Source organism: Lygodium microphyllum, chromosome 9, assembly GCF_053477565.2.
Source record: "Lygodium microphyllum isolate KBCC chromosome 9, Lygodium_microphyllum_v1.1.10, whole genome shotgun sequence".
NCBI classification, from domain to species: domain Eukaryota; kingdom Viridiplantae; phylum Streptophyta; class Polypodiopsida; order Schizaeales; family Lygodiaceae; genus Lygodium; species Lygodium microphyllum.
In genome coordinates, this window is record NC_141143.1 from 56,497,402 (window position 1) to 56,512,155 (window position 14,754).

General features: G+C 41.6%; 1 protein-coding gene across 4 annotated transcripts in view; it reads left to right on the plus strand.

The window, feature by feature from the left end:
- TAF2 (TBP-associated factor 2) overlaps positions 1 to 14,146 on the plus strand; it is a 187,117-nt gene extending 172,971 nt beyond the window's left edge. For 2 of the 4 annotated variants that reach the window (XM_087684576.1, XM_087684578.1), the window contains exons 22-25: positions 12,202 to 12,292; positions 12,372 to 12,555; positions 12,629 to 12,806; positions 12,937 to 14,146. In XM_087684576.1, coding sequence (XP_087540702.1) covers positions 12,202 to 12,292; positions 12,372 to 12,555; positions 12,629 to 12,806; positions 12,937 to 14,062 — 1,579 coding nt within the window. In that variant the 3' untranslated portion in view covers positions 14,063 to 14,146. The remainder of the gene's footprint in view (positions 1 to 12,201; positions 12,293 to 12,371; positions 12,556 to 12,628; positions 12,807 to 12,936) is intronic. The other 2 variants (XM_087684577.1, XM_087684579.1) reach the window with 2 other exon arrangements.
- Positions 14,147 to 14,754: the final 608 nt, after the last annotated feature.

Sequence of the window (14,754 nt, forward strand, 5' to 3'; positions counted from 1 at the left end):
TACCTATGCCTGTCTCTATTGTCTCCTAGCATAAACCCTCTCATGTGTCCTCTGCTATCTTTGCTGTAGGGTGGAGTGGTGGGAAGTTCTTAGAGCATGCGTCTAAGTCCTCTTGCTGACTTTGTCTTTCCTTACCTTTCTCAAGTTGCTGGGTATTAGGCACTTGAGATGGGATGAGCTCTAGAATTACCACTTGGCAAGGTAGGAGGAGTCTAGGAGACGGTGGTGCATCTACAGCCCATTGCATCTCGTGAGTCACTATTGGTGTATCACTGCCTCTGTGGGCTGTGTCGCATCTATCTATGGTACTATTTGTGGTGCTACTATAATTTGTTATGGAATCTCAAGCTTGTAGATAACCAAGGGAGTGGATGTGGAAGCCAGAGGAGGCTGAGATGGCACTATATGGGCTAGTAGTCTAAGGTCCCTAACCACTCTTCATTGTCCCTCTGCTTGTCTCAGCTTTGGGCCTCTCTACTCCTACCCTTGTCTCTCATATGCACACACTCACTCTCATTGGCACAGCCTCCTTCTTTGTCTAGCATTGCATCGTTTCTGGCTCTTTGCTTCACTCCTCCATGTCCTCCGTCTATTGCCTCCCTCATCTTTGAAAGAGGTTTGGCATTGGTGAGTCTTGGGGCACTCCGTTGCAAGATGTTCGATCATTCTACATGTGGAGCACTGGCCTGGAAGTCTTGTGTATGTGACGGGCTAGGTGAGAAAACCCCCATGGACAAAGGGAATCCTTATGGTCTGAGGAACGGAATGTAAGGACTCCGTGAAAACAATAACTTGAATCGATGGGTATCTATGTGGGCCTTCCAATATTGCATTGGCAAAGGTCCTCTCTTTTTATATGACATGGCCGAAAGGACTGCCAATCTCGGAGAGGTATAGTGTGAAGTAGTCATTGAGACCAAGAAAAGAGATGATAATGGCAGTGCCATCTTTGAGTGATGAGTAGTCACGCTCCTCGTTCCGTCGGTCTAAGTATGCCATTGATGATCTAACATCAAGCGGGCTGGTAGCAAGCGTCACCTCCATCTGTTTGGGTGAATGGAATCGGAGCTTGAAGCACCCTTTTCTTGGGGGTACCACTCGTGTGACCTTGGCAGGAGTACCGGTAAGAACCAATTGAAGGGAGTCCTTCAAAAAGTGAATAGGCGGGGGATCACCAGCCAATTTGCAGGCCGCCAGAGAAGAATTTGCAAGGGTTGTCACTCTATCCCTAAGTGCTAGCTCTGTATTTGGAGTGAAGCAAATCAGAGGAGAAAAGACATTGGTTGAGTGTGTGCAGGGGATTGCATTGAAGGCCCCTAGTGTTAGTAGGAACCGGCTGCAATCTTATGCGATGCGCTAGCTCCATGTGACTCTGGTACTGACCCTAATTGGATGACTAGTGTCGAGCTTTTCTCTAGCGATTTTGGCACATGAAGGGAGGTGCTAAGATTGATGCAGCTTGAGCAAGGAATTGGAGAAAGGCTGCGAAAGTGGATGAAAAAGTTGAGGATGTTGTGTGAAGGATGTGGTTGGTGGAGGATTGCTAGCTTGTGGCGTCAAGTGAGCACGAATTCTAGCAGAGGTGGTGGGCGATATGGTAGATGAGTTGCAGGAAGGTTAGAGTGTGGGGGTGGAACTGTGGCAGAGGTGGTGGGTGAATGTGGTGGTAGGATGGGCGGAATATGGTAGAGGTGGCTGCCGGCTGCTGTGCCAAAGGTGAGAGTTGCTGTAACCAACCTTCCTCCTCGCATAGGGTGGTAAATAACTTGATTAAGCACTAGTTACAGGAATTAACAAATTCACAAAACTAAAAAGTACACTTTACCATATAATCTTGGACATTGGACACCTTGTTGGCCCCATAACTGGCGCACCTTTCGGTATTTATTTAACTTAATTGAAGAAGAAGTTGATGTACAATGGGATTCTCCCAATCCCTTTCGGTATTTTAACTCTCCTTACTCTCTAAAATAACTAGCATGTCTTTAATCTGATTTGCCCCTTGATTTGGGCAATCAATTGGCCTTCACCCGCTTTGATGGAGATGAAAAATGGTACAAATTTAGTTATTTGTTGGTCCCTCCACTTGAATAGGCTAAAAACAACTTCAGCCATGTTGAATCCAAGTCTTGGAACTTTCAACTTTTGGCACATTTCCTGAGGTTTATAGCAAAGAAATCTGAAATTTCTCAGCCTCTGGTGATCTCAATGCTGTAATCTTTGGAGCAAGGCTATAGAAAGGTTGGGAGATAAGAGAGAATGCTGAGGAGAGAGAAAATCTGCCATTTACTGCTAGTGCCCTGTCTCAATAGCTTGTAGATGGAAAGAATTGAAAAAAATCAGTCATTTACTGCTGTTGCCCTGTCTCAACAGCATGTAGATGCTATCTCTTGCTGTTGATTGGTCTTCTTCTGCCCTTGGCTGCCTCATAAGGTCCTCCAATGGCTGCAAATCAGACCAACAACATCTCCTCCCTCTCTCTTACAAGTTGAATACACAAAAAATGCCTCTTTCTAGCCTCTAAAGACTTTTTTCAGCCTTGCATGGACATTTTTGATAAGTGGTAGCCTTCCCAAATGATTTTTCCAGCATTATCTATAATTAAATATTAATTTTTAGTCTTAACTGAAAATTAATATAATAATTATTTCGGTGCCTTGAAAAATAATCAAACTGGCCAATAATTAAATCAGCTAGGTAACTTCCATTCTCGAGTGTCTCTGTGCCATCTTTGACCATCAGATTGGCCTTAAGTACCATTGAATGTTACTTCTCTAGTATCACTAACTAACACTTATGGCCAAGTGAATGACCCATGCCAACAATTGGCACCAGATACCACCAAGTACATGTGTGGCATAACTTATAGCAACTTTTGCCTTTGACGTCCTGTGATTTCCTCAAGTCCCAGGCTCGTAAATTTACTCTAAACCCAATTACACCTCACGTGCAACGTTTACTTAACAATGTGATTGAAAATTAATCCACATATTCAAGTGAGGTTTGAAAAATACATGCCCTCATGATAGCTTTGCCCCTTAAAATCCTTCCAATGGTCCTTGATTACACTACCAAATGCATCAAAAGCAAAATAGTGGATTGGAATTTCCACAAGGCATCATAATCAATAGAACATTGCGCATTGTTGCTCAACCATTCTATATGGGCAACACACGCTGAAAATTACCAACCAATCATAACATAACATAAGAATCTCAATAACATTGCCAGATTATCATGTGACATGTCTATTTCTCATGAGCTCAATTCATCTAGCAAAACCAAACCATAGCATAGCATAACCAAGCATAAACCATGGCTAAAACATCAATGGCATCATAACATTCTGTTGTCCAGGAATCAAATGTAAACCATTGAAAACTAAGCATAATGTGATCATAAATTGATCACTTGCTGATCTGAGAACTGATCACAAACTGCTCCAAATGTGACCCCAAACTGATCACAAACTCATTGCAAAAACTAACCAACAATCAATATAAAAACTGATGCAAAACTGATCTCAAAAGTGACCATAAACGGTTCTCAAGCTGATCAAAAACTGAGCTGAAACTGATCAAAATTTGTCTCAAAATTGAGGTAAAATTTATACTAAATTGATCATAAGCTAATGCAAAAGTATAGTTCCAATGCTCGAGTGAAAGTCATACTCATCTGCGTACATCTCACAGTGACTAGTACACTAAGTAGTGACCTGATGGCAAACATACTATCAGTGTGGTACATTGGATACATGCTGAATACATCAGAGATCCACTACATATGAGAGTTGTTCATAGCTGGAGGAGTGGAAGTACTACCTACCTCTTGAGCATCAGGCAATACTCGGACCCTTACTCCGCTGAACCTCACGAAGCCCGAACTAAAGTTGGCTCTAAGTGAAAGGCATCTAGGTAAGGTTGCAACAATTGAGGATGGTTTGAAATTTCACAAAGTATCTCCTGGAAACTTTACCTTTGACCTTTCTTTCCTTATGTGCCAAAATTTGCTCAAGTACCAAAATCGCATCCAACTCCTCAACCTCAGGCTGAATTTCAGCAGACATATCCTCTAGCACATCACCATGAAAAGACCTCAGCAAACTGACATGAAAGGCATTGTGTATCCGCCAAGGTGGAGGTAATTTCAACCGATATGCCACATTACTGACAACTAGAAGGGCCCATAGTATCTCATACTCAACTTCGGATACAATCTTTTTCTTCCTTTCATCTTTTTTAGTCTTGCCTTTTCAAAACGTAGCAATACATAATCTTTCTTTGCAAACTGCAAAGCACGTCTATGGCGATCAGCTGCTCTCTTTTGCTTTTCATGCGATCTCTGAAGTGGATATTTGCCTGTAGAACTATGCACTATGTTATTGTAAGCAAACCCAACCAAGGGCAAATATTACTCCCATTATCTCTTGTGGTCTGAAATGTAGCACCTCAAAAGATCTAACACTGTGGAATTTGCATCCTCAGATTAACCATCTATCTGCGGATGGAAGGATGATGAGAATTTTAGTATGGTACCCATATTCTCAAACAAGCCCTTTCAAAATAAACTAGTCATTCGGAGATCTCAATCACTAATAATCGACTCTGGCATACCATGATACTTAAATATGTGTTATAAAAATAATCGTGTCATATGATTAGCCTTTATTTTCTTTCTCACCGGAATGAAATGGGTTTGTTTACTAAACTTGTAAATGATAGTCCATATCCCATCATTCCCTGTAGGTGTCTTAGGAAGCTTAAAAATAAAGTCCATTGCAATGCTTTGCCAAGGTCTATCTAGAATAGGCAAGGGCAGCAACAAACCCGGCATCTTTTGCCTATCATGCTTTATCTTTTGGCATAGAATACATGTCTTAACAAATTGTTCTACATCATGCCTCAAAGCTGGCCAATAAAAAAAATGCTCCATTGCGTTGATCGTGGCATCAATACCTCTGTGTCCTGCATACGGAGGAGCATGACTTTCAGTGATAGCGCTAGGCCTTAACTGCTTTGTGACACATAGTCGTCCATGCATCATCAGAAATCCACCTCTTAGCAAAAAGTGTTTATGTCCTTGGCCATTGCAAAACTGATCATAAACATTAGCAAAGTCTAAATCAGTAATATAGTTCTCTTTCACGGCATCCAACTCAGTGTGATAAACCATGTTGATGGCTGAAATTTGTGGTTTACGTGGCAGTGCATTAGCCACAACATTCTTTTAATCATCAATATGTACAATCTGAAAATGAAACATAGAGAGAAAATTTGCCCATCTCATATGCTTCTCTGACAACTTTGCCTACATTAGAAAATACCCCAAAGTTTGATGGCTTGTCTGCATTGTAAAATTAGTCCCCCAACAAATAATGTTTCCATGTAATATGTACAATTTGAAAATGAAACATAGAGAGCAAATTTGCCCATCTCATATGCTTCTCTAATAACTTTGTCTACGTTAGAAAGTATCTCAAAGTTTGATGGTGGTTGGTCTGCATTGTAAAATCAGTCCTCCAACAAATAATGTTTCCACGTAGATAGTGCATGAATTACAGCCAAGAGCTCTTTCTCATAGACTTCTAAATGAAAGTCAAAGCTTTCAGCCTATCTTGTACACCGTTGAAGAACTCGAACTTCACTGCTTTTCCACCCTTATCATAGTCTTTTGTTGCCCCTTTGGGTGTCAAGTTGTGATACATTGGTTGCTGCAAAAAGGTTGCATTTGTTGAATTTACATCAAAACCTATGCTAAACAAAGCATTTGCATCACCATCATTCATTCCTTTTTCCTTGAGCCCCATAAGCATTTAAGGGTGTAAATGCAATACCAAGCATGCTACTTTGTGCCCCAGGCATCAAGTCAATGCTGCCATACATAGGGTTTTGCATATTTCCAACCATGCCTGAAAAATTTGGGCCTTGCACACCATGCATTGGTTGTTGCATACCTTAGCGATTTGTGCCATACATTCCCATATACGGTCCTTGTCCAACCATAGCATGAAAAATTGTGCTTCTAGCAAAATATCCTAGCTACCCCATCATAGCATAGATGCCCAGTTGTCCAAAATCCATTGGATTGGCACTTCCGTGATGGCCTTGCATTTGCATTTCTTGCCGTGTAGTAGGTACCAACTGTTTTATTTCATTAGCATCTTTGGGAGCTTCAATGAAGGGTTTGGCATTATCTTTAGTGTATCTTGCAGTTCTGAAGGTATAGAAGACATCTTCTTTTTCTTGCCTTTGCGTTCCTTCTTTGGAGCATTCAAAAATCAGGTAAATTGAGAATACTTTGCCAATTCAGCAAAGAGATTTGCTGTTGTCCTCATCCGATTCTTGAACTCGTCATCAAACTCCTCTTCACTTTACTGGTCATCAGTCTCCTTATGCCCTGAAAGCCGTGCATCTTGCCCAACAGCAACATTTTCAGCTTGTTGTCCATGGTCTAAGCCTTATCCAAGGTTAGGCATTGCATTTCTTTCAATCCCATGTGAACGTTCATATTAAAAGGCTTTATTACTACTTGAGTCCATCTGACTGTATGAAGACATATTGCGGTAATTTCTTACCTGAGAGTAAAAATCAACACTGGCACAAGGCTTTGGCTTGCAATCAAGTGCCTCCAGCCCATCAAATCAAGGGATTGAGCGGTATACAGGCAATGGAACCATGCAACCAACTTGCCTCCTCGGATAGGGTGGCAAGTAGGCTGATTAAGCACTATTTACAACAATTAACAAATTCACAAAATTGAAAGGTACACTTTACCATATAATCTTGGGCATTGGACACCTTGCTGGTCCCAAAACTGACTCCCCTTTCGGTATTTATCTAACTTAATTAAAGAAGAAGTTGATGTATAATGGGATTCTCCTAATCCCTTTCAGTATTCCAACTCTCCTTGTTGTCCAAAATGACCAACAAGTCTTCAATCTGATTTGCCCCTTAATTCGGGCAATCAATTGGCCTTCACTCGCTTTGATGGAGATAGAAAATGCCCCAAATTCAATTATTTGCTGGTTCCTCCACTTGAATAGGCTAAAAACAGCTTTAGCCATGTTGAATCCAAGTCTTAGAGCTTCCAATTTTTGACACGCTTCCCAAGGCTACTGCTAAACCCTAATTTCTACTACTGCAGATTAGAGTTTACAGCAGAGAGATTTGAAATTTCTCAACCTGTGGTGATCGCAATGCTGCAATCTTTGGAGCAAGACTGTAGAAAGGCTGGAAGATAAGAGAGAATACTCAGGAGAGAGAAAATTTGGACTTTGCGAAGAACTGAAGAAAATCTGTCATTTACTCTTGTTTTCCTGTCTCAATAGCTTGTAGGTGCAAAGAATTGATGAAAATTAGTCATTTATTGCTATTGCCCTGTCTCAACAACATGTGGATGTTGTCACCTGTTGTTGATTGGTCTTCTCCTGTCCCTAGCTGCCTCAGAAAGTCCTTCAATGGCTGCAAATCAAACTGGCGCTATCTCCTTCCTCTCTCTTGTAGGCTGAATATAAAAAAATGCCTCTCTAGCCTCCAAATACGTTTTTCAATCTTGCATGGGCATTTTTGACGAGTGGCAGCCTTTCCAAATGGTTTTTCTAACATTATCCATAATTAAATACTATTTTTCATTCTTTAAATATCAACTGAAAATTAATCTAATAATTAAATTGGTGTCTTGAAAAATAATTAGAATTGCCAATAATTAAATTGACTAGGCAACTTTCATTCTCAAGTGTCTCTGCGCTATCTTTGACCATCAGATTGGCATTAAATGCCACTTCTCTAGTGTTACCAAGTGACACTTATGGCCAAATGAATAACCTAGGCCAACAACCAGTACAAGATACCACCAAGTACCTATGTGGCATAACTTATAGCAACTTTTGCCTTTGACATCTCGTGATTTCCTCGGGTCTCAGGCTCGTAAATTTACTCTAACTCCAATTACACCTCACATGTGCAACATTTACTTAACCATGTGATTTAAAATTAATCCACATGTTAAGTGAGGTTTCAAAAATACATGTCCTCATGATAGTTGTAGAAAGGGCAGTTGTGGTGGGGGTGACGGGCGGCTGTGGCAAAGGTGAGAGTTGCAGGAAGGGCAGTTGTGGTTGGGGTGACGGGCGGCTGTGGCAAAGGTGAGAGTTGCAGGAAGGGCAGTTGTGGCGTGGGTGACGAGCGGCTGTAGCAGAGGTGATGGAAGAAAAGCGTTGTCTAAGGCAACGTGTCAGGTGTTGTTTCAAGGCTGGTTGTGGTGACAAGTCAGTGTTGGTCAAGGAAGGGGCCGAAAAGGCATCACATGTCAGCTTGTTCTGCAATCGGCACTTGTTGGCCACATCTTGTTTCACATTTGTCAAGCAAGGGGGCCACTTCAACCAGGGGGGACTACTTTGCAAGCCCACCCTTCATAGTTTATTTCTTGCACATATGCAAGAAATATTAATGATTGCAAAGCAAAAAAAAAAAAAACCATGGTTGTGCTACATTTTGACATTTGTGCTAACTAGAACTGTATTTCTCAAGAGCTTCAAGATGTGAGGTGTGGCTTACCTTAAAGTTTTAAAGATGTCTGATTCAATATTTGAGGTATTGAACCGTTCTTGATTACCAAGAAGAATAGTAGCATGTCTTACTAGGTGGATTTACCTTTTAACTTTGGAGTTCATTCGGCATTCCATGCAAGTCAATTGAAAGAACAACCAAGGCGAAGGTGAATTGATTATCGACATCAAGGAATTCTTACGACTAGAAGATAGTGCTTATTACATTCCACTCAAGCTCGAATTAATTCTTGATATAGAACGAAATGACTCCATTGGGCTATTTATCCTTGAAGTATTTAGTCAAGCGGTAGAAGCGTTTGAAGGTAGAGGAAACTTGATAGTTGGTATATTCATTGAAGAGTTATTTTCCCACTTCATCCTTGAGGATAGTACTAAGGACAACATTCGTTCATAAGGGGGCAAGTGTTACATCCTTGGACATTTGGATGGGTGCGGATAGGATTGGTCACAACCTTGGGTCATATAGTGACCTAGTGCGAATGCACCAGGGGCACTTTAGGGTAAGGCCAACTAAGTCATATCCATAGAAGTCAAGGCCCATTTATGCACACTCATTGTGAGACCACTCTTAGAATTCAGGCTCGTCGATTGCATCTGTACACCAGGACTATTTGGGCTGGTGGTTTGGGACATTCACTCAGAGCCATTTCAACTGGGATCTAGCTTTCTTGGCACCGAAACAAGTAAAACTAGAACCCACCTTGGTGTGGGCTGAAACAGACATAGCAGAGTGGAGATGTGGATCATTGCCTAGTGCTCAAGAGGGGTAGTCATTCATGGAACTCTCCTTGGTTGGGGATGAAACAAACTTAGGAGAGCGGGGATGTGGAACATTGCTTGGTGCTTGAGAGCAGATAGCCATTCACTTCGTCATAAATATATTGGCTTTAATATCTAAAAGTTACTTGGTGATGCTATATGCTCATCCAAGGTATTGTCGGCTAGCAATGCAACCTCTTTGGAACTTCTATAATGATCGGTCGTGATAGTCCAATTGTCATCTTTCATATGGGGGCTTACTGCAGCTCTGAGTACCATAATGATTGCTTTTTATTTAATACAATCATTTTTTTTTCTTTTTTGTTTTTGGAGTATATGGGCAAAGACCTATAGTGGCCATAACAGTTGCAAATGTTGTGGGAGCACTCAGTCACATATATTGTGAAGGTATAGCTGCCTTGTTTCAGTTACATCGGATGCAATCAAGGACACTCGCTGTTTTTCCAAGGGGACTATGTCATGGGGGTGCAGTTAATGTTTGGAAATCTCTTTGGTGTATGTCCAAGACATTGCATGAGTCATATTGGGCAAGGGAAGGTCCACCTGTAAGAAACCAAGTTAAATAATGTGGAAGTTTGTGCACACAACAAATTAAAACTGAAATTAATTAGTCTAAGATTGTGCAGACATTTAGTTAAGTTAATTTGATTAGTAGTGAAGGTTCTACAATTAAAAAATGAAACTAATCAATGTGTGAGTTTGTGCACACATTAATTAATGAAAGTTACATATAATTGATTAAATTTGGGTGTGGACCAAAGTTTCAGGGTAGAATACCTATATTTAGTGAACTAAATGTTGAAGAAGTAAATTTTAATGTTAAACTTCATTAAACATTTGAAAAGATTTTAAATTGCATGGAAAAGCTGAACACACAAGGAAAGGCATAAAATGCAGCTTTCCTTCATCAAGAGGGCTTTATTTGGGTAATTGTGGTTGTGAGGGACTAGGAGGGGATCACCATCTGCAGTTGCTGCCAGCTGGTCATGGGTCTTCCTCTGCTGCTTGTGTTGTTTCTAATCAGGGTGGAACCGTCCTGGGCCAATTAGGTTTTTAAGGTTGGCTGGATATGTCCAAAGCAGGGCGAATTTGTCCAGTGCTTGGGGATGCAGTCTAGAGCTGGGCGCTCGCTTCGTGAAGCTGAGTGATGGCTGATCAATTAAGGGAGCTTTAAGGTTAGGCGGAGCTGTCCAAAGCAGCATGAATCGGTCCAGTGCTCAGTGATGCAGTCTGGAGCTGGGTGATGGGTGTTTTGATGAGGGTAGAGCTGTCCCTAAGTGGATGATGCGGTTTTGGGATCTCTTGAGTGGTTGTGGAGTAGTTATGTGCTACTTTGCTGTGATTTGAGGCTCTTTGGAGAGATCTTCCATGACATATTTTATCAGATAGGGTTTTCTTGGCAAGATCTAGCGTTGGGCAAATTTCCTACCCCTCTGTGGAATCATAGTTGTTTTACTTATTTGGCGCTCTTGGTCTTGGCTGGTGAGAGGAATTTCAGACGAGCAGCTGGGGTGACAGCAATGGGAGACAAGTACTTTGAGGACTATAGATCCGTGAGTAGTTGTACTGGATTGGTCGAATAGGGCTGTGTTTGGAAAGCCAAACATCGGAGTTTTCTAAACAGTGACTGTTGTACTGGCAATTCTGTAATAATAAAAAAGACTGCAAGGGGTGCCAGGGTTTGGTACTGATCTTTCTTTGTATCTAGGTGTAGGAGCACTAAGCTCCACTGTTTGAATCATTTTTTGTTGCTAATTTCTGTTTTGGAGATAAAGTGCTTGCAAGTTAAAGTTCACTGTCCTTAGATGCATCAAAGGCTGCTTTCAGTTGGTATGCTGGGTAGTTGCCATGCAACATTGTTCGTGAAGTTGCCCTCCTGCAATAACCTTCCTTAGTATTGGAGTTTTCTTGGGATGATGTCTCGGAGGCAGGCTTCTAGAAGGTGTGTATGTGATGGTCTGTACCTGTGGTGGGGCAGTTGCCCATCTGGGTTTCTCATCTCTTTGGATATCTAGTGTCCTCTTTAACAAATTTTCAGACTTGATGTATGAGCTTGTAGGAGGTGAGACGGAGGGTATGGATGTTTTGGCACAAAGATTGGGAAGCTTGAGGCAGGAGTGTTGAGAGGAATAGTCCAACCCCAGTCTATAGGGCTTGCTACTCCAAAATATGCCATAGAGTTTGGTTATTTTTCTTCCTTCACTCTAAAAGGTGATACTTTTGACAGCTTGAAAATGTGAGTGATTTTTGGTCCCCCTTAAAATAAGCCCAGATTTGAGATGTATTATATGAGAAGCAGAGTCACCAAACATAATTGTTCATTTAAGTGGAGTAGATAATTTAAGTGTCGTGCCAATGGATGGATCAAGTTCATTGGTTTGTCAAGAATTAAGCAATGTCTGCTGCATTCGCAACTAGCTTTTCCGATTAGGAGGAGAGATTTGTTGGGGTTCTTCATGGAAAACTGAAAAAACAAGTATCTGGAATCATACTTGTATGGTTGGTTGAATCATATGCTTTATCAGCCAATCACACTTGGTCTTAAAGCATTTGGCTTTTCGGGACATAAAAGTTTTGTCTGAATTAATTTCATGGTTTGTTTTCTTGCATGGCTTTATTCCACCAAAATGTTTTATCATCTGTGTATTAGCACACCACGAAGTTAATTCAGACATATGAAAACAGCTATGCCCTGTTCATTCAGCACTGCATGATGTTTTCATACTTTGTTCTGCATGACCCATGGAAACATATGAAAACAGCTATGCCCTGTTCATTTAGAACATTTTTTGGGTATTACTGTCTAAGTGAGGACAAATTTTTGAGAACCCTGATTTTGTGTCACATTGCAGAATAATGCCGAGCTATAATAACCTGATTACGGTCAGTTGCATTCACACAATCACAGAGTTGGCATTGAAGTTTTCTGATTTGCTTCCTGTGGTAAGAATTTACTATTTCATTCTTATTAACAGTAACAATTTCTAGTGATCATACTTCTAACGAGAGGATTGATCATTAGAGGATTGATATGCAGGGACATGTTCAGAAGATATTGAATCCCTTTCTAGATTCAAAAACAGTGCGCTGGAGAGTACGGGCTGAAGTGTTGAAGGCACTTGTAGAACTGGAGATTCATCTGAAGGGGCTTGATAGTGGTATTCAGCTTGCCATTCAGTTGATTGATGCAGACCAGTCACCAAGAGGTATCTATCTTTTTGCTCAAAAAGTTTTGATGCAGTAAAAAGACATCCTGACTGTACTTCAATCACATTACAGTGCAAAACAAAGTTATTGCTCATACTTTCCGAATGTGCACCTTAAAGGAGAATGTTGCTCAAATCATTGAGAGAGTGACACTCTCTCAGTTGCTTCACCTCTTTCATTCAAGAAGGGCTTTTAACAATACCTTTTTGCGGCACCATACATTCTCTATCTTACAAGTTCTGGGTCGAAGGTAATCACTTCTGAAATTAATGTGAAACAAACAGGGATTATTTCGCCACTGCAAATGTCGGTGCCTACACTTTGATCATTTTGATTACATTTTTAATGCAAAGAGATGATGTGTTCTTTTGTTGTCACAGGCCAGCCACCTTGTTTCGTATAAAGCGACTTGAGCCAAAGCCGCCAGCAAAAACAGAGCCAGCACTGTCAACAGAGAACACAGCACCACTTGCTGAAGCAAAGGTTAAGGCTTCCTCATTCAAGGTACGGCTTCAACCACCACAAGAAGCTCCTATTGAGCCTGTTCGGATTCGTTTGATATCTACCGGATCACAGCCCCTCAAGGAAAGTGTTCCAACTATGAGTGGGACATCCAGTGGAAAGCAAGAAAGTGACAGAAAAGTAGGTCTTCTCAAGTTAAGGTTGAAACCAACTTCATCGGCTCAGGAAACTGTTTTTGAGACACTTAGAGATAAAGGTTTAGGGTCTGGACCAGCCCAAAGCTCATCTATGTCAGTTGAATTGGGTGCTAAGGAGGTGAATTTGATAGAGTCTCCCCATAGCATCATGCATGTTGGCTTTGGTAGTGCATCTGTGAAAGAAGATAGTGATGACATATGTAAGTTTGATTCTCAGAAAGAACCTTCCTCATCAAATGATGTTAGTGCTGGTAAAAATGGGAGTATGAAAAGGCGCTCCAACACAAGTGCTCAGCTCAGGGACACTATAAGCAAGCATCAAATGAGCAGTCTAGATGCTGTTGTTCAGAGAATTGTGTCAGAAGCTGATGGTTCTCCTCCAGAACAGGAACTTCAAGCGCACGTGGATGAAAGCCATGGTGAGCAGCAGTCAGGCCATGAAGATGCAATATTACATTCAAGACTTAAACTGGAAGAGGAGGGTTCATCCCAAGTAGAACCTGGAGATACAAATGAGGTGTTGCGCAAGCCAAAAAAGAAAAAGCGAGCAGACGGAGAGCACAAGGACCGCGAGAAGAAGAGACATAGGGAAAAGGATGATAGTAGGCAAGACGATGAGCGTGGGAAGCAATGGGACAAGCACAGTGATCCAGAATACCTTGAAAGAAAACGTTTGAAGAAGGAGAAACGAAGACAGGAACAACGGCGGCTTCTGAACCCTGACAGAGATGGGGCATCATCAACAGCTAAAGCTGATTTACCTCTTCCTCTGCAGCAAAAGCCTGTTTCAGGCACCCCAGAAACAGTTGTCCGCTTGAAGATCAAGAAGTTTCAGGCAGATAACTGATTGTAAATACGAGTCTTGTAAATCTGAGGAAAGCTGTAAATTTTGTTGAAGGAAACAGTTCCCTCTCTCTCTCTCTCTCTCTCTCTCTCTTTCGTAAAAGGTAATTGTATTAATTACGAAAAAAAGGTACAAGATTACATGATTACATGATTACAAGAGACACGAGGGCCCTAGGCCAACGTGTGAAAAAATCCCCGTACTAATGCACGAAAAAGGTTACACCAATCATGGCAACGACCCAGAGGCATTTGCCATATGCCAGGGAAACAAATCCTCCCGAGGGAGCAAGTCGGAGTGCCGGATGAGATCTATCTGCCAATGCAAGAGCCCTTTAAGCCTGGCAATATGTCTCGGTACATTAGAGGCCGAATCAAAGAGAAAAGCATTGCGCGTGGTCCAAATGTGCCAGCATCCTCAGTATCTGAAAAAGTGAAATAAGATCTTCATATGCAACTGTGGCGGTGTGGGGTACTTTGGGCGCACAAAAACCCAATCAAAAGGAGTTAGTGAGGACCCCACCACTGCGCACCAGATTTGCGACAAGAGTGACCAGATATTCTTGGGGAGCGGGCAAGAAAGAAATCGATGTCGGGCCGATTCCGCAGTAGTGGTACAGAAGAAACAATTGCCATTCGAGATTCTACGCTTGGAAAGGGCCGAGGCAAGAGGAAGACCACCAATCATTACCCGCC